Here is a 23,751-nt window from a genome sequence, read left to right as displayed (position 1 = left end):
CAATCTGGCAGACTTCATAATGTTTTAAGCTGATGATACTTCTCCTACTTTTGAAACTACCTTACACACCTACCAGAAAATGCTGCTCTTGTCCCCCCTAGACCCAAATTCTGCTGGAAAGCTGAGCTGTGGCATTTAGATAAGCTGTGAATATGGGATCAGGTAGGTCTTTGGTGAGTTTGCTGCCAGGTAAAGGCAGAGGGACTTCAGAAGGGGAAACTACCAGCTGGTCGTGTTCAACTGGTCCTAAGTGCTGCCCGTATCCCAGAGGGATGCAATGGCTGGAGCGGCTGTACACAGCCTGCTGAGGTTTTTGGCCCCAAATCTCACTGGGAAAAAATAATATTGAAGAAAAAAGTCCGTCATGGCAGTTAATAGAGGACCTCCTTGTGAGAAAAGTTATCATAACACTTTTAAAATAATTGGTGCCTTTCTTTATATATTGATATATTTTACTAGAGGAAGGCATCCCTCTTAGCCTTGGGGCCACCGACAGCAGTTGTGAAGTGATGGTGGCGGTGAGAGGTTATCACCAGGCAGCCTGAGCGTGTGCAGGGTTTGCCTGAGGGGGTTTATACCACCTCTGAATTCTCACTGCCAAACCAAAGACACATACGAACGGACAATATCATTCCCGCTAATAATGGCAGGAATAAGCGGTCTCGGAAATGCAGCTGCTGGAGGTTCTGAAAGCAGCAATCTGCTCAAACCAATACAGAGAGACCACCAGCTCTGTGAACGAAATCTCTTGGAGAAAGCAGATAGGAAAGGGTTTTGCGGATCCGTACATCAAGACCACGGTATTGTAGATAATACATGTCACAGCGCTTGGACCCAGTGGTCAGATCTCAGTGAAAATAATTTTGTTTAGGTAAGACTGCAGTTCTGGTATTGATTTGAGTTTAGGTGATTGCTATCGCCTTGCTCTTCTCATCAATGCTCACAGCAAAAGTAAAAAAAAAAAAAAAAAGATAACACGAAAAAACTTACTGGGGGGACAATTACTGTCTTATCAAAGCCAGCAAAGGCAAAGATCAACATTTGGGATGGGTTTGGAGCAAGAGGGTGCTGACAAGGGGAGATCAGGACAGCAGAAATGGTTGCAAGAAATATCTTTGCATTGCCAAAATCCAACTTAAGTGGCGCTAGGAAAGACACTTGAGAAAGTTAGATAATAAGCAGGGGTGACTGCGGAAAAAGGTTGGGATTTGCTTTTGGTGAGTCATGTAGACGTTCACTTTTCATCCTCTCCCTCTCCTCAGCATGGGAGAGGGAGGAAGACATCTTAAATCCAGATATTCAAAGCAAATCGTTCCTGGGCTTCATTAGTGAGCCTGGAGATGAAGAAATGTATATTCCGTGTGGATTTTGCTTGTTATCAAGCTTCTATTCTCCATGGACTGAAATGCCTCCAAGGTCACAGAAATGAGTATAAATACCACTTGAACACTAAAAAGTACAGAGGGGCCTTATCTGCCCTCTGGAAGGTGCAGCAACGAGTCATCCTCAGTGCAGCTTTTAAGGAAAGACTTCTAAAAAGCACTCTCAACATTTGTTTAAAGATGAATTATGGCCTCGGTCATATTGTCTGGAGGAGCAGCCAACCTCATCCCAGTCGCTGAAGGAGCTGCATGGACCTGGACTGCAGATCTGAGTTTTGTCGGAGAAGTCACGTCCAAGGTGAGGGCATCTCCTGTTCTGGCCAGTCCTCAGCCCTGAACCTGCTCTGAAGCGGTGGGACATGAAGGGACATCATGGGACTAAAGCAAGCACCCCTTTCTTTTTGTCTGACGGGCTTGAAGATGGTGAGATAGAGGAAGGAAAGGACCAGAGGCGTAAGATATCTCCTTTATAGCAACGCGACTGAGAACAGCAGAAGGAATTCTACAGGGGAGGAGGATTCTTCTGCTTTAAAGTTTAGATGACATGAAACAAGGAGACATGTAGGTGTTCGGTCTTTTCATAGGTGCCGCTGTAATGGCAAGGGATGGCCCTGGTGGCCAAGGCAAGAGGGTGCTCGATGCCTACAGCACAGGCTGTGCTATCTCCTCGCCCTGCCCTGCTCAGCTCCTCCTCTGTTTGCTCGTGTGGCCTCGGCTCTACATCCAAGTTGGTTTCCCCGTTGCCACTGTGCCACCATGAATTTCCTTTCCTATGGGGTCGTCAAGACTGTGTATACTGAAAACTGTGTGTTCGTGTCAGTTTTGGAAGAAAAATGCAAACTTCTGTTCTGTTTTGTTTTGCAAAATCAACAAGAAAAGTAATTCTGCCATTCCTGCAAGTCGAATTGTTCCATGTGCTTTTATTTTTAAAGAAACAATTCTTTTCAAAATGTACCTGTCATTTACTAAGGAAAAACCAAAATGCATTGAATATTTGAATTTTAAAAAAAAGGTTATTACTACGAAATGCCCAGTGTATTGACCTTCCCCCTGTGTTAAATTTCCCCAGGAAGGCAGAGACAGGGAGCTGCGTAGGAGATGAAATGCTGAGCTAAACCCGGGTGGGCGTTCTCACTGCTCAGCTTGACAAGTAGGTTTTGGGTTTAGGATCCTTTCAAAGCCTCTGGACGGAGGCTTGGCTCTTGCGAGAGCGAGCCGGAGGCCAGCTGACATTTCATGACCCTCTGGTAGGAAGTGCTCTGCCTCCCTTCGGTGACACCGAGGAAGCTGAGGGTCCTGCTGAGCTGCCCAAATCATTGTCCATCACTTTACCTGCATCTGCCAGGTTGAATGTGTTACAGACAATGACACCTGCCAATCACACTGATGTGCATGAGTTTGTTCTCTTGGGGCTGGCCACCTGCCCGGATCTCCAGGTCCCCCTTTTCTTGGCTTTCCTGGCCATGTACATGGTGACCCTCTTGGGGAACTTCGGGATAATTATATTAATCCGGACCGATCTTCACCTTCACACCCCCATGTACTATTTCCTCAGCCACTTGGCTTTTGTCGATGTCTGCTATTCCTCCATCATCCTCCCCAAAATGCTGGTGCAGATCTTGACGGAGGAGAAAACCATCAGCTTCTTGGGGTGCGCAGCCCAGCTCTGCTCCTTCGTCGCTTTTGGGGTTACCGAGTGCCTCTTGCTGGCCGTGATGGCCTATGACAGGTACGTGGCCATCTGCAAACCCCTCCTGTACCCCACCATCATGGGCAGATGGACGTGCCAGTGGCTTGTTGCTGGTTCCTACGCCATCGGCGTCTTGCACACCGTGACACACACCACTTTCATCTTTACTTTCTCCTTCTGCCGCTCCAATGTTATCAACCACTACTTCTGTGACATTGCCCCGCTCTTAGCGCTCTCCTGCTCCGACACCCACACCTACGAGGTGGTTGTCCTTGCTCTTGTCAGCATAAACTGTCTCAGCACCATGACCACCATCTTTGTCTCCTATACTTACACCCTCCCCGCTGTCCTGAGGATCCGCTCTCCGGAGGGCAGGAGGAAAGCCTTCTCCACCTGCGCCTCCCACCTGACGGTCGTCACCATGTTTTATGGGGCAATCTTGTTCATGTACCTGCGCCCCAGCTCCACCTACGAGTTGGAGGAGAACAAGGCGGCCACGCTGTTTTACACCATCATGACCCCCACGCTGAACCCCTTGGTCTACAGCCTGAGGAACAGGGAGGTGAAGGCTGCCCTGAGAAGAGCGGCTGGGAGAAGGCAGTGAGGGAAGGAAGCTGGTGCCCAGGAGAGTATTTCCTTATGGCTGTTTTGAGTGGGACTCAAAATTCCACTGAAGTCTGTACGAAGGTGTAGTGAGGGTAATTTCTTTATAATTTATCTCCCTTAATTATAGGGAGAAGTCAGGTGACACAGATTAGGCATGTAACTTCTGCATAGCTGAAGTTGGCTGAGATGAAGCTCAACCTCATTGTCCTGGTTTTGGCTGGGATAAAGTTAATTTTCCTTCTAGCAGCTGACACAGTGCTGTGTTTTGGATTTAGTATGAGAATAGTGTTGATAACACACTGATGTTTTAGTTGTTGCTAAGTAGTACTTACACTGCTCAAGGACTTTTCAGCTTCCCATGCTCTGCCCGATGCACAAGGAGCTGGGAGGGGACACGGACAGGACAGCTGGCCCGGACTGGCCAAAGGGCTATGCCATACCGTATGGCGTCATGCCCAGTATAGAAACTGGGGGGAGCTGGCCAGGGGCAGCGATCGCTGCGCGGGGCTGGGCTGGGCATCGGTCAGCTTAAGGTTTGGTAACTGATTTTTAGATAGATAAGGCTAGGTTATACAAATACAGTCTTAAATGCTCAGGTCAATATGGGCCAGGGTTTGAATGATCCACAGAGCATTCAACTTTCTCTTTCCAAAACGGTCAGGCTGATCTAACTGCACCTGAAGCAGAGGCCGAAGAGGCACATTTCCAGCTCTTCCTGCCAAAAAGCTGCTTGCTCTTTGAGGTGTCAGAACCACTTACGGAGAGGACCTCTATGATGTATTTCATGCGGGAAGTTTGTGCCTACAGCCACAGGTTTCTACATTTTGTAGATCCCTTCTCTGCAAAGATTGAAGCAAAATAACGCAATGATGCTCATAGTGGAAAAAGTATTGCCAAAAAGTCAAGCCTGTTTCTCATATTTCAGGAGTTTCTGCCTCCCCTGCACTTTAGACTGAAGTTCCTCTTGGAAGTTCACTGAGTTGGATCCACCACACACAAGACCATGGCAATCCAGACCTCTTTTAGGAACGTAACACCAAGTCCGGGTAAACATTTGAGCATTTTAGTTGTCTCTGCTTTGGAAACTTAATTAAAACCAAGAGGAAATAAGGACACCCAGAGTGGAGTGATTCATCAAGCAGCAACGAGTCCTACATATTATATTTCTCATCTGGGCTCCCTTTCTCAAGAAAGGTCGGACCAGATGATCTTTTGAGGTCCAACCTGGGCTTTCTATGGTTCTATGATTCTATATGTACGCTATAAGCAAAAATATCCAACAAACTAGAGGCAAGAATAACAAGGTGTGGTGAAGGTTTTAAAAGAAAGAAATGATCTGATATCCAAAGTCTCTGTCTTGCCAAGCTCTTTAGCTTTTAATTCTATCGATTCCAGCTCCTTCGTTCAGCTGCAGGTGGGAGCCACTTTTCCCCCAGACCTAAGACAACGTCTCCTCTCCCACTGCTGTTTGCCGGAGCACACAAAAGAGACTGTTCCCCATCCGTCTACTTTCCAAATATAAGTTTATTCCCGTGCTACTCACAACAGCTAAGGGAAAGATATTTTTCTGCCGTGTCTCCCCGCCGCAGACAAGGCAGGCGGGTCTGTAACCCTGCGGGGTCAGAACCCATCATGCCACCCGAAGGTGTCCGAGCGGCATCAACAGGCGAGGGGCAACCAAAATCAAGCGTATGAGAAGGAAGACGCTAGGCTGAGCTTATCCAGCCCACCTGAATTTTGCTGCATTTTGCACGGAAGTTGCAGAATCGCACCCAATCACAAACATTTGTGGGTGTGCACTCAAGAAACAGCAAACGTCCTTTGGAATTAATTAGGATGAGCAGAAATGAGGATGCTGCTTCTCTTATGTGCCTACCAGGTAAAGATGAAGCATTGCTGCCCCCTCCCCAGTGTCACGGCCATTCCCGTACCATGCTTTATGTCCCCCCTTCTTTCATGAGCCATAATTTGCACAACTGCTGGTTTTTGGCTTTTTTCAGACCCAGGCAGCTATCGGCTACCCATAGATTACGTGTTCAAGATTGTCTTTCATCTATGGAAACTAGACACAGGCTTAATTTTTAAAAGAAATAGGCCATTTGGTTTTCACGCCGTGCTTTAGCATGAGCTGGGCATTTGGACGTGGGATACTGATACACATCTCTGGGTGTAATTCCATTTGTCTCCCCGCTTAAGCAAATGGCACTTAAGAGGAATGTAAAACACTGCTTAAAATGAATGGCAGGCCCCCTTGACGCTATCACTGTGCAGAAATCGTCCTTAACACCGGGCAGCCTCAGCACTGTTCATCGTCCTGTATTTTTAATTTTATTGCCTACACTTTCTTCCTTCGAGTGAAGATGTACGCCCGGGTGTGCAGCCTGGGGAGGGATTCCCCTGGGTACTCAAAGGTATGGCTTGGGATCCTGACTCCCACCAGCTTTTTCACTTTTTAAGTCAGAAACAAACGCACTGTATCTTTTCAAGCCTTGTATCTTACTTTTTTTCAGCAAGCAAATTTTAAAATGCACTTACTCTTCCACAATGTTCCCTCCCACCCCAGCAGCTTAACTCTAATAAATAACTTGCAGGTAACAATGAGGAATTTTATTGGAGTTTAGGGATACGGTGAATAATCTCACAAGAAAAATACATATTTATCAGTGAAAAAAAAGTTATAAAACAATAAAACTATGGTTCGTGTTTTCTGCGAGAAAGAGAAGCCTGGAATAATTCAGGGTAATTTCTTCCTACAGGCTGGTGACTGCAAAGTGAAATAAGGTTTGAGGCTCCCGCTCCTCCTGGTTTCATAGAATCATAGAATCGTCAAGGTTGGAAAAGACCCTTAAGATCATCGAGTCCAACCGTTAACCTTCCAAGGAAGGTAAGATTGTGAGGTCTATTTCTCAGGGCTAAATGACTTTTGTGCAGAAACTGTGGAAGAACCTACATAAAATTGTGAGGATTAGGGAAAAATCCAGTTGTTTTAACGCATCATAGGTTTTCTCACTTAAGATACTGTTTGCTTCCTAGCTGATACAACTCTTTCGTGTTGGCAGTGGTATCTTGCCCAAAACATGGGCATTAAGATGCTTACTTGAAAATTGAGTTAATTTTAAAACGTGCTGATTCCAAAGGCTGATTTGTTACTGACTATATTCTGCTGACAATTTGAAATGTTGCATTTCTTTATAACAAAATAAGACTCATCCTTATTTAACACGTGCATAAATCAGTTCATCTTGCTTTAGCTGCCTAAGTAAAAGAAAAACAATTTGCATAAGCCATCACTCCCTCTTATTATAAAGAAAACCTGCTTTGGTAAGGCTGTTTTCCAAGAGCCCCCCAAAAAAGAGGACATGAGGACATGAAGAAGAAAAACCCCTGTCTAAACGCAGGAGAGGCTCTGCTTTGTCTTGGCGTTACGGCTCCTCCTGTGCCTTCGCTGCTACCGAGTGATGGGAGCCAAGGGTTTATCCCAAATGCAGCAGAGAACATTTACGCGTCCGCATAACCTCTATTAACCACCTGATGTGAAGAGAGACGTGCTCCTTCCCAGACTCCGATAGCTGAGCTTGGGGGTGATGGGGCTGTAAGTACCGTCCCTCCTGCTCTCCTGGGAGAAAGCCCCTAGGGCTCCTCAAGGCAGGGTTTGGAAAAGAAAAGAAAAGAAAAGAAAAGAAAAGAAAAGAAAAGAAAAGAAAAGAAAAGAAAAGAAAAGAAAAGAAAAGAAAAGAAAAGAAAAGAAAAGAAAAGAAAAGAAAAGAAAAGAAAAGAAAAGAAAAGAAAAGAAAAGAAAAGAAAAGAAAAGAAAAGAAAAGAAAAGAAAAGAAAAGAAAAGAAAAGAAAAGAAAAGAAAAGAAGAAAAGAAGAGAAAAGAAGAGAAAAGAAGAGAAAAGAAGAGAAAAGAAGAGAAAAGAAGAGAAAAGAAGAGAAAAGAAGAGAAAAGAAAAGAAAAGAAAAGAAAAGAAAAGAAAAGAAAAGAAGAGTGGTGAAATGCAATTCTGAAAGCCATTGTGCTGCTTCGGGTATCTGAAAGACATCATGTGGATGAGCCATCACTGAGCAGAGATACACAGCAGCAGTGGTGACCAGCTTGTGTGATGCTTCTGAGATACTTGTGGACCACACAAAGGTTTCGGTCTGACCCTGCCGGCAGAATGAAAATGGGTTTAGAGACATTTCATGTCTTTCAGAGGGTCCTCAAATGGTTCATAAAGCGCAACTGACTCCATCTCTGGAGCTGATGTTCCTCTGTGGACACTAGACAGCAGTTTTCCAGTAAGGGTGCGATTATCCACATTTAGGTACCTATGGCCTGGATGACCACACCTGAGCTGGTGACTCTGGGCTTCTACTATATTCAATGGTGAGAAATGGGCATCTTCAGACAGTGACTCATGTCTCCCAGCGTGAACTAATAGGCCTTAATGGCCCTGATCAGCCTCACCTGGGGCCTTCATCCCCACCCTCTGCCCATTTGCCCATGAGCCCTATTTAAGCTCAGCCCAGGGAGCTCATTCTTTTCTTGGCTTATGCTAGAGGAGTGCTGGTTTCCAGTTTAGCAATAGGCATGCACAGCTATGGACTCATTTGACCTGTGCCTTTGCTTGATCATGGACCTACCTAGGAACTGCTGGACCTGACCAGAGGATTAACTTGGCTTGAGCTTGGACTTTCCTCATTGTCACCAACTTACCTGATGGTCTGGAGTTGGCTGAATTTGGCCCAGGCCTCTGGGTCTACCCTACTTGCCTTGCTCAGGTACTGTGGGATGGTCCCCTGCACACCATGGTGTCCCCCTTGACTCTATTTAAGGAGATTGAAGAGGACAAACCCCTGTGGCACTTCCCAGCGTCCAGGCAGAGCAGAACCCATCACCCTCTGCACCCAACAGCCCAGCCAGTGCTCACTCCCCTGGCAGTCTCACTCCATCCAGACCATGTCCCCACACGGGTACCATGGGAGACAGTATGCTCAGGGAGGGCAATAGAGTAATAAATGTAACGTTATATTCAACTTTTATTCCCTGGTCCTTAGTACCTCCTCCATTTCCCAATTTGATATTAGAATTATGGTCTTCAGTAGGCTGGCAACATTTGGTTTTGGAAATGGGTAGAGTATTCTTTATGATTCCCAAGGCTTGGTAAAGATGGGTAAATCTTTCCAGCTTGAGTGTTTCCATAGCTACAGGAGGCCGAGACGCCGTCCCTAGGAGATGCTGTTTCTCAATAACCTCGCAGCAATTTCTGATCTTGGCGTATTCTTACTCCCAGAAGACAACCCATCTTAAGGGTGAAGGAGGTGATAGCTCCAGACCTCTAACTCCTCAAATCACTAAGGGAACTTTCCAATTATGTCTGAAGGGGAGAAAAAGCAGGAGTGATTGGCATGGGGCCACGTGCCCAGTGAGGCTGTTGGCAGCTCATCCCAACCATCTAAGCTGGAAAGCAATAAATAGTGAAGACAAGAGCCTCTGGGAGACCCAGCCATACATGGAGATCCAATGCTGTGTAGAATTAAAAAACAGGAGAAGAAAAGGAGACTCGGAGTAAATTTGCTGCCCTGAAGCTCTGATTTATAAAGCAAGCTAGAAGGTGGGAAAATAAGTTTCTTCTTAAGTCAGTGATGATTCTGTGCAATAGAGTCATGCAGGCAGGTACGAAAGCTCTGATTAGAGGCAATGCCAAAGAAATGCAGCAGTGATTGTCACAAGAGCAAAAATTGCCATTTCTCTTTGAAAACATATCCTTGCCTACTGGTCAGAGCTGCACTGGGACAAATATATACGTGTACAGAAGAAATCTTTAATGTGTCTTACGTGTTTACCCTCTGCCCAGGCACAATCCTTTTGGGGGACGTATTACTTATTTTATCCTATTTATGAGATGAACACACATTTTTCAAGTGAATTTAATAGGATATTGTCTAACTTTCTGTATTATTACTTTTCTAGCTTTTCTCTGAAATAAAAAGGTGCAGCTTTTGTCTGTCTTTTGAATGATCTCCTTGGAGAAACTAATAACAGGGGCAGGCACAAGAGTACTTCAGCCTGAAAAAGGCTGGATCTGCTAAGGAAACGAGAAGAGGTGGCATCTTGGGGAATAAAAAAGAAATTGCAGTGTACTCCAGCCTGGTAAGAGGGCAGACTGAGGCTTTCTGATTGAGAAAAGGGAGCTATATTTAAACTGCCCCCAAATGTCTGTGTTTGAGACACGTAGTTATGTTACGACTTTTTTCTAGAAGGAAGTTTTACTTCCTAACCTTAATTTGGCATGTTAATCAGTTGCTTGAAAGTTACTGTTTGCTTAAAATGTCAGCTAACTGATAGAAATAAAGGGGAGAGCACAATTTTTAGCAAGTCACCAGCTAAGCTGGAAGATATTTGAAAAGGAAAGCTATATGCCTATGCTCTTCTGTCCATGTGTTTATTCTCATGAGATGAGAGCAGTTATTGAAATGCAGTTTATTCCCCAAAGTAGCCACTAACTTTGTTAGCAATCACTTATTTAAAAAAAAAACCCACACATTATTTTTGCTTCTGAGCACTTAGAATAAGAAGCCCTGAGCAACAAAGTCAAACCCAGAGCTACCTGGGATAATAAAAAGAGTCTCTGGGACATCATCAACCTGAAAAGCAGAGTGAACGCTAATATTGTGTATTATCGGAACGAACATTAATGAAGGTGAGTTGTTCTTCCCTTAATATTGCAAAAACTGCACACAGAGGGAAACAACGCACAGAGCGAAGACCACGGTGATGTCCGAGGGAAAACTCGCTTTGTTGGTTTCATACTTTCCTTGAAATCGCTACGTGAAGGTAGAAGTTATATTCAAAGCTTGGTTTAAGAGCTTGAATGGCAGATGTAGGCAGGAGACGTGGGTCCCTGCATGGCCAGGTGGTTGTGGACCGACTGAGCACCCTGCCAGGCTGTCTGGCAGTGCTTCATTAGAAAATGTCTTCATTACATACAGAGCACAGGATTAAAACCCACTAATAATTAAGCAAGGGATTAAGTCATTGTAAGTGATCTCATGGAAATCGCCTCCCTGCCTGAGAGCTGGGAGTCTCTTGCACGCTGATGGTTTGGGAAAACTGGACTATGGTGACAGAATTTGTTTTCAAGGGGTTCACGGATCGCCTCGACCTCCAGGTTACCCTCTTCGTGGTTTTCCTGCTCGCCTATGTCATCACTGTGGTGGGAAACCTTGGCATCATTGTTGTAGTCTGGCTGGATGCCCAGCTTCAAACCCCCATGTACTTCTTCCTCAGCAACTTGTCCTTCTTGGACCTGTGCTACTCCTCAGTTGTGACACCCAAAATGCTGCTGAACCTCTCATCAGAAAGGAAGACCATTTCTTTTGCTGGCTGCTTCATACAGCTGTATTTCTACGCTGCGTTTGCGACTGTGGAGTGTTACCTCCTGGCCGTGATGGCGTACGATCGCTACGTTGCCATCTGCAACCCGTTGTGCTACCCTGTCGTCATGTCCCACAGGGTCTGCTTTTCCCTCTTGACTGGGTCCTATGCAGTTGGGTTTTTTAATTCGATGGTGCTCACGGGTTTTGTGTTGAGAGTGTCCTTCTGTGGCCCCAATGTCATCGATCACTTCTTCTGTGATGGGCCACCATTGACAAAACTGGCCTGCTCTGATACTCACCCCAACCAAATGCTGGTACTTGTTTTTGGGGGCTTCAGTGGGGTCACCACCATATCAGTCATCCTCATCTCCTACGGTTGCATCCTGTTCACCATCCTGAGGATGGGCTCTGCACCGGGCAAGCGCAAAGCTTTTGGTACCTGTGCATCCCACCTGGTGGTTGTCACCATCTTCTATGGGACCCTTCTCTTCATGTACCTGCGGCCCAGCTCCAGCTACTCCCTGGGCAGGGACAAAATTGTGTCTGTCTTTTACGTGGTGGTGACCCCCATGCTGAACCCCTTCATCTACAGCCTGAGGAACCAGGAGGTGAAGAGTGCTCTGAAAAGAGCAATTATTTCCCTGCTAAAGTGGTAAATGGTTTGGCATTTAGGAATGGGGTCTGTGTTTTGGGGTCTTTTTGAAATTGGAGAGAAGCTGTGATAATTCTTCTGTGTATTACTGTCCATTTTGTAGTCTGGCTGTATTGACGTGGGATTCATTTGTTGTACATTTGCCTCTAGATAGTGCATTTCATAACAGGAGAAATACGTACTCATTGAAGAACCAAAGGTTGATTTGTGGGGAAATGTGTTAAAACGTCCGGATTGTTTCTGAATATTTGGAGGCAAGTGTGTGCTGGGTTCCCTCATGGACCTACCATTCCTTAGGCAACCCCATGTCACCTCTCTCTTGAAGGGAAATATATGACAAAGCTCAGCCCTGTAAAAATAACACTTTTATGATGTTTCTGCTGAGGACTTGGACCGTTTTCTTCTCAGCTGTCTTTGGCCTGAGCCTACTCATGGCTCTCCTACAGTTTGGCCATCATTCATCAGCGCAGTGTGCTACATCCCTACCAAGTGCTGCACCTCTTCCAGCCATGAGGTGGGAGCTACACATTTAAGGTGAACTTCAGTGCTTCCAGGTAATCCCCAGGACAGATGGGAGCATGCAGGAGAACGCACGGAGCAGACCAAGGAGGCTCGGGTGGGAGAGGAGGAAACCTTTCCCTAAACCTGCAAGAAATGGGGAAAATTGAGAGGAACTCCTCTGAACCCTCTTCGCCACAGTGACCCACCAAAGTATGTTCAAAGGTATGTTAAAAATTTTCTGCTGCGCTTTAATCCTTCCAAATGTGTTTTATAGTGAATAAATACTTCAAATGATTTTGTTGATACACAACATTAAATATCGCACAGTGGCAGTTCCTAAATGTACTGCTTAGTGGAATCTTTCAGTACCTATATTCAAAACTACCTATATTCAAAACTACCTATATTCAAAACTACCTATATTCAAAGGATGTACAGTAAAGCCATGGTGTGTTAGTTACAATAAACCTAATATTTCTAATTTTCTCAGAGCGTGTAGTTATCTGTATCTGAAAGACCATTAGCTGTGGGATTTAACTGCCCAAATTCAAAACTGAATAGGTAAACGTTAAATCTGATCTTAGTCTCCCTCCCTAGCAGGAAAAAAAGCCAGTGATTCTTGTTAAAATAAGCATGGGGAATGGCTTGGGCGAGCTACGTTGCATAAAGACATAATGGAAATATAGGAAATATAACAAGACTCTGACATATTTAACTTCAAGACATCTGAATTTACAGTGGCTGAAGCCCACCCAGCCTATGGGTCGTGGCATTTCCCTATGTCAGGTTTCAGTTTATACACTATTTTCATGTTTGGTTTTTTTTTTTTATTTGCAACTCCTCCTTTCCATTTCTGCCTCCATTATAAGAGGAAAATGAATGGCCACAGATACCCTTAGGCACAGCAATACACAACACAGCCGCATGGCCGATAAAGGGAGATGAAGAATTTAGTGATAAACATTTCAAAGGTTTATACCTAATTACCCATGACTATTTGTGTAACTGCTTTCTACAAATTGTTTTTCTGTGTCATCTGTTTGTAAGAAGCAAAAGAAGTTTCTTTTGTAAATAACTGGAAAGCATGTTTTTATTTCCCTTTGCAAGAAGGGGTGTTGCGAGTTGTACCTGGATGATTGGTAACAAAGTGGGAACGAATGTGAATCAGTGGTGAAAGTGTTGGCACAAACTCCCCAAATATAAACCCTGCTGTTAAAATATTGTTGTTTGTAGAGCTACGCCCAACCAAAACACTCGTCTGGGGTCAGCCCTTCTGTCAATATTTGGGTTTGCTGGTGCAGGTGCTGCTCTGTTGCTGGTTGTGCTGGCTCTGGTCGCTGGGGCCAGTGAAGGTTTCATGCTGGGCTCCAGCTGCTCCTCCAGAAGGTCATGGGTTCCTGTAAGTCCTGTAGCGTTTCTGCCAGAGCCACATCTTTGGCCAACTGAATCAAACCGTTGGAGTGCACAGACTGGAAGAGAAGCTGGGACACCTGTAGCTCAGTTCTACGTCCGTATGTCCTGCTGACCTGGAGCAAGGTGAGTCCAAACCCATCCCGCATGTCCCTCTCTCAGCCAGACCCATCCCATGTGTCCGTGTCCTCTAGGCTCTCAGTAATACTGACAGAAAACTTGTCTGTTCATGTGACCACATGTGGGTCTCCTTTGGACATGGCGAATCCTCCTCCGGGCTACACTGAGTCTACTGATCCATCTAATTCCACCTGAGATATCATGGGACATATGGACACAGGTCTGGCAGGTATGGCATAAGACGTAGGGAGACTTTTGCCGTTTAGGGGAGCGGGAGAGGTGTATGGTGGGTCTCAAAGTCCTGGACACCCATGTCTGAACAGCGGAACCACCACCTTCATAAGCAAAGAGAGGCTAGGCAGTTGGCTCACATGTCTCCACTTAATGTTGTTGACAACTGCTAGATGAATAAATCCCGTCTATGGATCAAATAGGATCCAGATATGATCTGCTATTTATATGGTGACTCTATCCATGTTGTCAGTTTAATCTAAAAGCATGGGCTTCTATTATTTAAAGGGAAAAATCAGGTATACTGAAAGAAATAGTGTGAATTGTAAACAACTGAAAATGTTCCAGACAGTGGAAGAAGCTGGCATCTATTGAGTGTGTTGAGCAGAGATGAATGACACTGAAATTACCAGGAATATGCTATCAATTTTCTTCTAGCCCCAAAAAAAGTTTGTAGAAAGAACTGGATTAGCACCATCTCTTTTCAAGACGGGCTGCGATGAGATGGTTTTGATCTTGCAATAGAAGTGGAGCAGCAGAATGACCTGGCTCTCTGCAAAAGGGAGGAAAAAATGGGTGGCCGAGATATTCCCAGGAATATCTGGCGCATAATAAAAAGACTTAATGGACTGTCTGTCAATCATGTTCTGATGGGTGGGTCCTGTGTAGACCTCCCTGTGCTTAACCGTCAGTAGCCTGGAAGCCTTTCAGGCTCGTTCATCGCCCGGAGGCTTGGGTCAGCCTTCGTCTCCTGTAAGCCCAGCCATCTGCTCCAGGCATCCATCCAGGGCTAATTACCACAGCCTAAGCTGCTTGCAAGAGGTGTTTAGGATAGTTGGAGTAAATTGCCCTTTGGCTGCACCTTCTCATCTCCCCCTTGCTTGTCAGAGGGGCTTGTGAAGAATAACTTGTGCTCCTTTGGATCTCTACCTCTTCTGTCCCTTGAGGCTGCCAAGGGTTGTAACAGGTTATTGGTATTTGTGACAATAATCAGGACAGGATTTTGCATCCTCCCGCACACGTAGCTAAGCCTTTCTTAGCAGTTTAGACTGTTGTGACTCACAGATTCTCACTAAGGAGCCAGCAATATACAACCAAGATTCGCTTCTCTGGGAGACCTGAACTGTAGCCAAAGCCATGACAAACACTCGCTCCCTGAGGAGAGGTGCCCGTCGCCCACAAAGACCCGCGGAGAGACGGATAAAAGCGACACGTTGCTGCGAGGGAAGAACTTCTGCTGATGAAAATACGCAGGAGGCTCTCAAATGCTCAGGAGAGACACCCTTGTTTATCTGGAAGCTAGGAGGACAAGGGTTAGTCCCCAGGTTTCCTGTGCAGACACCCTGAGCCTGTAGCATCCTCCAAAGAGGAGGTGACCCTCATCCGCAGGTAGGTGTGACCATTCCCCGAAAGGTCCAGGTGAGCTCTGCTGGGGCTCCCCTGCTCCGGTATCAAGCACTGCAGCAGTGTTACCTTTGGGAGGCTGCTCTGATTTACGGCAGGTAGAGGTTTGCTCCTCTGCATTGCTTGAAGATGAAATGTTTCTGCTGGGTTGCACTTGGGATGCACTCCAGTGTTTTGAATTTGAAAGATCAGAAATCGTCGTGCTTATGGTATGTTTAAGGAGCCTGGGAGAAGAAGAGAGGAGAACGCTCTCAAGGAAAGATTAACCCACCCACTGACCCTGAAATAAAGTGATATTCACTTTTAAAAGTAAAGAATATTTCTATAAAGAAACATCCTGCTGACGGAGAATGGTTCTTCAATGAGTCTTCTGATCCTGGCACTCATCTGGTGGGGTAAGGCTTTGATTCTCATCTTTAATCTTGTAAAGATTTAATTATTTTATTCTGAACCTTCAAGTTACCAGGGACAGAAACTGTATTTCACATTTTCATTAGGGTGAGCAGCTTAACTGGGCGCCTAAACCTAGGCAACCGGAGTTGAGCGAGTTGGCTCAGCACAGCTCCATGGTTTCATCCATGGCGTTGACTCCTCTTCCAGCTGAAGGGAGAGGCAGGAGCTGCTGGGGTTTTGCCTGCTGAAAATGGGGTGAGAGAAGTTTTCGTGAGCGCCCTAGCCACCGGGATGCCATGCTGGGCCACCAGCAGGCTCCCTCCGAGAAGGTTTTCCTCCTCAGATGGCATCTTAAAACAGTGAATTCTCCGTCTGGCTCTTTTGTCCCCCTTGACCGTTCCCCTCCCTCACGCCTTCTGCCAGAGCTCTCGGCCATCCCGTGTTTTCACCTGGAAACGGGGTGCAATTTGCCGTCGAATGCCACTGTTTGTGCGCACTGGGGAGAGCACCCGGTGTGACTTTATATTCCAGGACAGCATCGTGGATCCCACTTTTGTCTGGGCTTGGTGAGTACATTACAGCTGCTTCGTGCTCGTAAACACTCACAGCTACCTCCTGACACTCAAATCACTTCTGTAAATCAGGTTTCATCTCCAAGTCCACTTCTGGAAATAGAAGGCATGATTAAAGCCATCAGCGTATCGTGGCGGCTCATGGTGCCTGCCGTGGACCGCTGCAGCGCGGCGAGGGCGGCGGTGAACAGGGACGCGATGGGCTCGCTTGTTGAAAGGCTGATTCATCGTTTGTTAAACCTGTATAAACTCTTCATACAGGGGACCCTAACAGCACGGCTGGTACCTTCGCTCTGAATGTCATGGGGAAATCCAGACAGATTTTATGGTGTTTTGTCTCTTAATTGTATATTCTCTAAATTGTATCAAGGAAAGGTTTGATGCTTAGCCTGGTTCCAAATAACAGCCTTGGACCCAAATTTTTCTCATGGTCTCCCTGGCTTCATCTCCCCAAGGTTTCGGAGACTGTAATATTAAACTCCTCGTGTCCTGAATGAGTTTTAGGATCATGCAGCACCCCTTCCTCTCTCCGTCCCTGCTTCCCAACAAATTAAAGACTGTTTGGTTTTTTTTTTTTTTCCCCTTTACCTCAGTGTCTTTTCCAAAACCAACAAAGGAAAGCTACAGTATTTTTACTCTTACTCCAAGCTATTAGAATTATAGCCAGAAGCTGCTGCCAATATCAGAGCTGTCTTGTTCTGGGCACCTTATCATGATGGGTTTGAAATGGGGAGGAAGGGTAACAAATGTGGAGGAAAAACTTAATCCCAGGAGGTCAAGGGCAGAGCTGATGATTCGGTCTGTGCCACCTGAATCCCTGTCTGCTGCTATAGCCATCAATCTTGTCCAACTGTAGGTACCAAAATGGGATCCTGCGATACCAATGAACCTGCCTGAAGGTCTGCCCACAGTGAGAAAGTGAGAGACCCTCCACAGTGCCTCGCTGCAGGCAGGGAAGGTGTTTGGGAAAGCCGGGATGCTCTCCCTTTAGAAGGAACTCCTCTTTCCCTGGACTGTAAAGGTGGACAAGCTCAGAGCAGATGGCTACAGTGCAGTCCATCCGCTCTAACTCCCTAGAAACGAATGATCCGGGCGCCCTGGCTGCACAGGGTGTAAATTATCAAGTTACCCCATTTCAGTTCAAATAAATAAAGGCATGGTTTCCACTGTCCTGTATTTTCAGGCTCTTTCCTTGCTTGGTAGATGCGAAGCCCTGAATGGCAGAGCAGAATCATACCTTAGTGGCAGAGTTCATTCTCGAGGGCCTGAGCGACCAAGCGGAGATGAAGGCAGCCCTCTTTGTGTTGTTCCTGCTCATCTACACCGTCACCATTGCAGGCAACGTGGGGATAATTGTCGTTATCCGAGGTGACCCACGACTCCACACATCCATGTACTTCTTCCTCAGCAGCCTCTCCGTTGTTGACATCTGCTTCTCCTCTGTGATTGCCCCCAGGACCTTGGTGAACTTCCTATCGGAGAGGAAGACCATTTCCTTCGTTGGCTGCATGGGCCAAGCCGCCTTCTACATCGTCTTAGTGACGACTGAGTGTTTCCGGCTGGCCATCATGGCATATGACCGGTACGTGGCCATCTGTAACCCCCTGCTCTATTCCTCTGTTATGACGCGGAGGTTGTGCATGTGGCTGGTGGTGGGGTCCTACATTGGAGGTGTCTTGAACTCCATCATACAGATGACCTTCATCATTAGGCTGCCCTTCTGCAACTCCAATGTCATCAACCACTTCTTCTGCGACGTTCCTCCCCTCCTGGCTCTGTCCTGCGCCAGCACCTACATCAATGAGATGGTCCTCTTCTCCTTGGCTGGCGTCATTGAGCTCAGCACCATCTCCACCATCCTGGTCTCCTACATCTTCATCTCCTTTGCCATCCTGAGGATCCGTTCAGCTGACAGCAGGCAAAAAGCCTTCTCCACCTGCACGTCCCACCTGATAGCCGTGACCATGTTGTATGGGACAACAATTTTCATGTATTTACGCCCCAGCTCTAGTTACTCCCTGAACACTGACAAAGTAGTCTCCGTCTTCTACACGGTGGTCATCCCGATGCTGAACCCCCTCATCTACAGCCTGAGGAACCAGGAGGTGAAGGATGCTCTGAGGAGAACAGCAGAAAGAATCGCGGTCAGGCTCTGAAACCTCCTTGATAAAACCTGATACAGGATCGCTCTCGGGGGCTGTGGAGCCCCCAGCCCTGGAGATATTCAAAAGTTGCCTGGATGAGGCCATGAGCAACCTGATGTGGCTGTGAAGTCAGCCCTGCTTTGAGCCCAACGTGGAATAATTTTTGGTCAGAAAGGACATCTAGGAGGTCTCTGGTTCTATGAACAGCAAGCTGTACATATATATACGTATATGTGTATATACAAAGTACAATATTACATGTATATTATACTATATATTTATATATAATGCAATATATTCTTGTGTTAAATGTGTATGCCAACACACCTATGTCACTGATTTTTCGTGTCACTCCCTAGCCTCAATGTAGCTGCGATACCTGCTCAGTAAATGGAGGGATATGGGACACTTTAGTAGAAAAATGTCTATTCCAGAGAAATGCCGAATAATTTCATGGGCAGCATTGGACACTTGGGGTCTTAATGATTTATGGGCTGGGTTTTGGGGGGCAGCTCCTGTGAAAAGCTCTTCCTAGGAAGGATGAAAACCCAAGGTCTAAATGGATAAACTTTGACGTTTTAATGCAGTTAAGGGGGTAATGGGATATGGTGAATAAGCCAAGTGAATGAAATATAAATTCTTAAATAGGTCTGCCTCTGAAACCAGGCTGCTGAGTTATGTTGCAGGGTTAAACTGATCTTCGCCACTTCTTTTTAGGCAACCGTACACCTTTCTCCTTTCATTCCCCCATTTCTGCCTTTCAAAGCCTTGAACCAAAGCTTCAATTAGTTTTCTAATTTATGCCCACAGCAGTTTGTTAAAAACAAAGACAATGCTATTGTCAGTAGAGTTTGCATCCCGAGATGCATTCCTGGTGGGGAAAACAAATTAAAAAAAACCCCAAAACTAGGGGAAAAAAAGAAAAAAAACCCACCCTCAAACAAAAAAAAGGAGTATAATAAAAATCCCCAGCCTTTATTTCTTATGTGCGAAGCAACTCCTGCCAAAAACCACAGCTTCCCCCCTTTCACCGTATTCTGAACAGAATTGCTGTGAAAATGCAATGCCACCGGGGGAAGAGTACCCGCAATTTTTTCCCCCACCCCAAACAAACTTTAATATTTCTTTAGCATTTCATTGCTCAAAGGTAATCAAAGGTAAGAGGTGTCCCCGATGATATCAGCTTAACAAGCTCCTCTGGGAGGGGACGTGGAGACGAGCGTCTGGGACGGCGGAGCCTTGGCTGGGTCCTGGGTGAGGATTTGCCACCTTGTTGTGAGCTGCATTGTCACGGTGGGAAAAATACTCTCTAAGACAGTGAAAAATAACCCAAACAGTGATGTGACCCCAGTCAGCACCTAGAACTTCTTTATTTTTTTTTTATTTTTTTTATTTTATTATTATTTTTTGATACTAAAGTTACCAGCCTGAAGCTGACTCTTGCTGTTGCTGGCAAGGCATGACAGTATACAAATATACCCGTTCTTTAGATGCCCCTCTCCTCCTCAAAAGTTGCATTTCATCTACTTCTGACTAAAACCCATCCCTGTTTATACATGGACAACTTCTTTTTCTTTCTTCTGTCTACCGTTGTGCTCTGTTGTCAGCCCCGAGAGATGCGAAATGGCCGTAATGGGCTTGCGGGTATCAAAAGGGACTGCTGGAGGGGGGAAAATGCTAAATAAGTGGCTAGAAAAATAATAATCAGGATTTCTTATACATCGTCACCATCTATTGGACATTGTTGGAAATATCTGCTCCTTTTTGGGATGAAAACTTCTTTTTTTTATGTGCTAGTAAGCCTTGGGTAGCTAAGTGGCTCGTCCTTGCTCGGGAACCTGAGAAATAGCGTATAAATAAACCAAGGCCATCGCGCTGCCTCCGCAGTTGGCTGATCCCATTCAGATGGTTTCTTTTCTCAGTATTTGCTGAGGTCCCGAACTTAGTAAAAATGAATGGGCAACGTCGGATCTTTCAACAAGCTTCTGACCAAGTTCCCCTCGCGTTTAGAAATGAGGTTTTAAGCTGTATTTTATTTTTTCTAATGCAATCCTTGGGTGAGGCCTCAGGTTGTATGATTCTATGAAATCCAGATCATCAAATTCACTCTGCCTTATGAATTATTTTTCTCTTAAATAGTCTGGGCTAACCATACACCGCTTGCCATGATAATTCCTGATATTTTAAATTACTACCTCCTACATCAACTGTTTCCTATAGATCTACAGATCACTCTCAGAAAGGCTCCCTACAGCACATCTTTACTCCTAACATGGCTAGCCCAGATTTTACAATAAAGGCAAATGAAAATACACAGAGATCAGAACTTTTATCCCATGGAGGCGAAGGATTTCATTTTTTTCTTGTTGACTTAGGTAAATCGCACCCATCGCTACCTAACTAACCCCAGGTGAGCCGCTGCCCTCAGCGCTCTCGGATGCTGAATTCAATGGCTGCGGCTGCCTATAGAGTTACCCGCTTCCCGGCTCAGCGTGGGGGATTCATCCTGGTGACCTTCATGGGGAAGAAACCCCCGCTTCGCTATGAAAAGCTGAGCGCTGGGTGGACAAAACCGGGGCCGTTCCCTACCAGGTTTTTTTGGAGCAGACGAAGAGGTGACTTTTGTCCTCTCCCGGATGAAACTGCGGTCGGTGCAGCCACCTCTCATCTTTGGGAGCAAAGTATGGGAAGAGTTTCTCATTGAAAAATAAAGGCAGATACACCAAAATGAAAATGAAGGCCTTTTTTTTTTTTTTTTTCATTCTGAACATCAGCATAAAGTGAGAAAAAGAAGCGCTGATTTCTCATCGCATGCGATCTGCACTGAGGGTCAACCGCTTCCAAGAAGAGCCGCTCTGTGGAAAAAAAATAAGAGGTTTTTGAATAGAGATATCGCACATGCAATAGGGGAACTGCGATAAACCTTCTTTGGGGCTTTTTTTAGGATGTATGAAACGATTAAAGGCAACATTTTTGAGTTGCTGTTGTTCAAATAACACCTGGTGTTGTTAATTTTAAAATTAATTTTAAAAACCCGTTGGCTCTCTCTTGACTTGGCAGCGGAGAGTCGCGGGACCTCTCTGGGCTTGGCAGGGGCTGTGTCTCACTCGGTCTGACGGCTCCCTGGAGGTTAAGGTGTTATTCCCCAACTTGTTTTACCCCTGGCTCCGTGAATACCGCAAAGGGCAAAGCTCTGGAAGCACAGGTAGATGTTGCATGGGAGGAGACACGACGTGCCCTTCCAGCCGGAGCGGGGAGCAGCTGTGAGTATAAAAACCCTGCGACAGGACCTGAAAGCAAAGCCGAAGAAATCCCCGCTGTGAAAATCCCACTTCGCCTGGCAGCGTCCGCAGGATCCCCAGGACCGTCCCCCCGCTCTGCGCCAGGGCGGCAGCGACGGCCACCCTGAGAAACCAGAGGGATGCTGGAGGCGTGAGCACGGGGTGCTTTTGCTTCGCATTTTAAACCATCCTATTAGCGAGGCTTTTCTGCATTCACTAGATGATAGTTTGGGCGGAAAGACTCTTTTAAAACACCAGCTAGCCAGTGTATTTTACCTCTATAGATCTGGCACCTTCCCCTTCTTCCCATATTGAGATTTTGAGGATAACGTCCACCACGAGAGCCGGCTCGTAGCTCTCTAGCCAGGAGGAGGCACTGCAAGGCTTTGCTTGGCTGTTGGGTCTTGGCGGTGGCTGGTCTTTCTCCTATCCATAATGTCATGAGCTAAATCTTGGAAAACACCAACGACAGGCTGCTTGGTGACTCCTAGGGCAGCCTGTTGAAAGGTCTTGTGCTGGCTTGCCCAAGAGATGCGAGATCTTACCAAATTCGAATAGGAAAGCAGGCGTCACAAATGAACCTCCTTTCCCCAGGAGGATGAGGAGAAATATTCGGGGGTTTGCTGACGGTTATTTAGCAGAGCGTGGACCAGCCAGCTGGCTGTCAGCATGAATAATGTCTAATCCAAGGCAGCAAGGTATGGGTATTTAATTTATCTCCATTCCAGTCAGCGTCTTCAAGCCACAGGGAGATGTGATTCCTGGCGGGCAGCTATCGTGCACAGCACAAGCTGCAGCCTTATAAACTTCCCGGGTTTCATAGCTACATCTTGGATCCCTTCACACAAAGCAGGTGGCTTGTCAAGTAAGAAAAAGTGAGGGTGAGCCTTAGTTAATTGTGAAATTCGGGTCAATTCTCCAATGGCAGTAGATGCCTGCATCTGGGCAGGTGGATGCTGCCCCTGGGGGATGATTCAGCTCCAGACCCAAACAGCTCGATTTTCATTATTTGTAACGCATCTTCCAGTGCCGTGCGGGTGTCTCAGACGTTGCTTTGCCTCCGGCATCTCTACGCGAGCAGTGAAAAGCAGCTCTAAATCCCCATTAATAAGACCAGGAGACTAGACGTGTTGCTCACAGGACATCTGAAATGAGATGTCGGGATCTGGAGGTGAAGCTCACCCCTTCAGCAAAGGGTCATCAAGTAATTATGACTTTTAAGTTTGGATCTGTTTGTCAGTCGCCAGGCAGCATGCACTCCTGCTTTGCTCTCTGGTGTAACTCTGTCAGGCAATGATTAATGTTATCCAGGAAAAATCAATGTTTAGTTATTCTATCTGTCGCAGAGTGTGATTTTTAGAAGCTGCTGATTTCTCTCGGGTGAGCAGAGAGAGCAAGGATGAATTTATCTTTTATCTCCAAGTTAGGCATCACGTCTAAAGCAAAGAGAGGTGAGACAAATCCTGGCTCTTATTACGGCACCAATCCTACATGAGGAAAAATTACGCTAAGGAAAGTCGCATTTTTCCAATGCTTTCACCTAGAAGAGGTCTTCCTGGGACTCAGGGAACAGAGGTTTATTCCTCATGTACTCACACTGGACTGGGAGCACTCAAAAGATGAGAAATAATTTCATTTTCCCAGCAGTTATTGTGAAAATCATGGATTGCTGTGTGTAAATGGCTTGAGAAAAACTATGAGAAAGCTCTGCAATTTATTTATGCTTTATTCTGGTGTGGTATTGCCCTCCTTCCTTGCCTTAAAATATCCACCCCCTTCCAAGCGTGCTGCTGGTGGTTGTATACACTTATCTAAGGCTGAACGGGGAGATCGGCCTCGGAAACTCGAGTTTTTCCTCTCTCAAAGAGAATTTACGTTATAATGACTTAAAGTGGTGTAACTGGTTGCTAGACAAAAATTGACATTCTTAACATTAGTGACAGATGCTATGAAGCATTTCCATTTGAAAGACATAAAGCAGCTGAACTGCTTATATATTCAAT

General features: G+C 45.9%; 1 protein-coding gene across 1 annotated transcript; it reads left to right on the top strand.

The window, feature by feature from the left end:
- Positions 1-2,746: 2,746 nt before the first annotated feature.
- LOC309593165 (uncharacterized protein) lies at positions 2,747-18,479 on the top strand (the record flags this gene model as incomplete). The annotated part of the gene is made up of 4 exons (XM_082317320.1): positions 2,747-3,672; positions 8,955-8,982; positions 10,833-11,648; positions 17,541-18,479. 4 exons carry the CDS (start codon positions 2,747-2,749, stop codon positions 18,477-18,479), a joined length of 2,709 nt encoding a protein of 902 aa, XP_082173446.1.
- Between the last annotated feature and the right edge of the window lie 5,272 nt (positions 18,480-23,751).

This window comes from Platalea leucorodia (assembly GCF_965183815.1).
Source record: "Platalea leucorodia genome assembly, chromosome: 7".
NCBI classification, from domain to species: domain Eukaryota; kingdom Metazoa; phylum Chordata; class Aves; order Pelecaniformes; family Threskiornithidae; genus Platalea; species Platalea leucorodia.
Note: the sequence above shows the minus strand (reverse complement) of the source record. Positions and strands in the feature narration are given on the sequence as shown.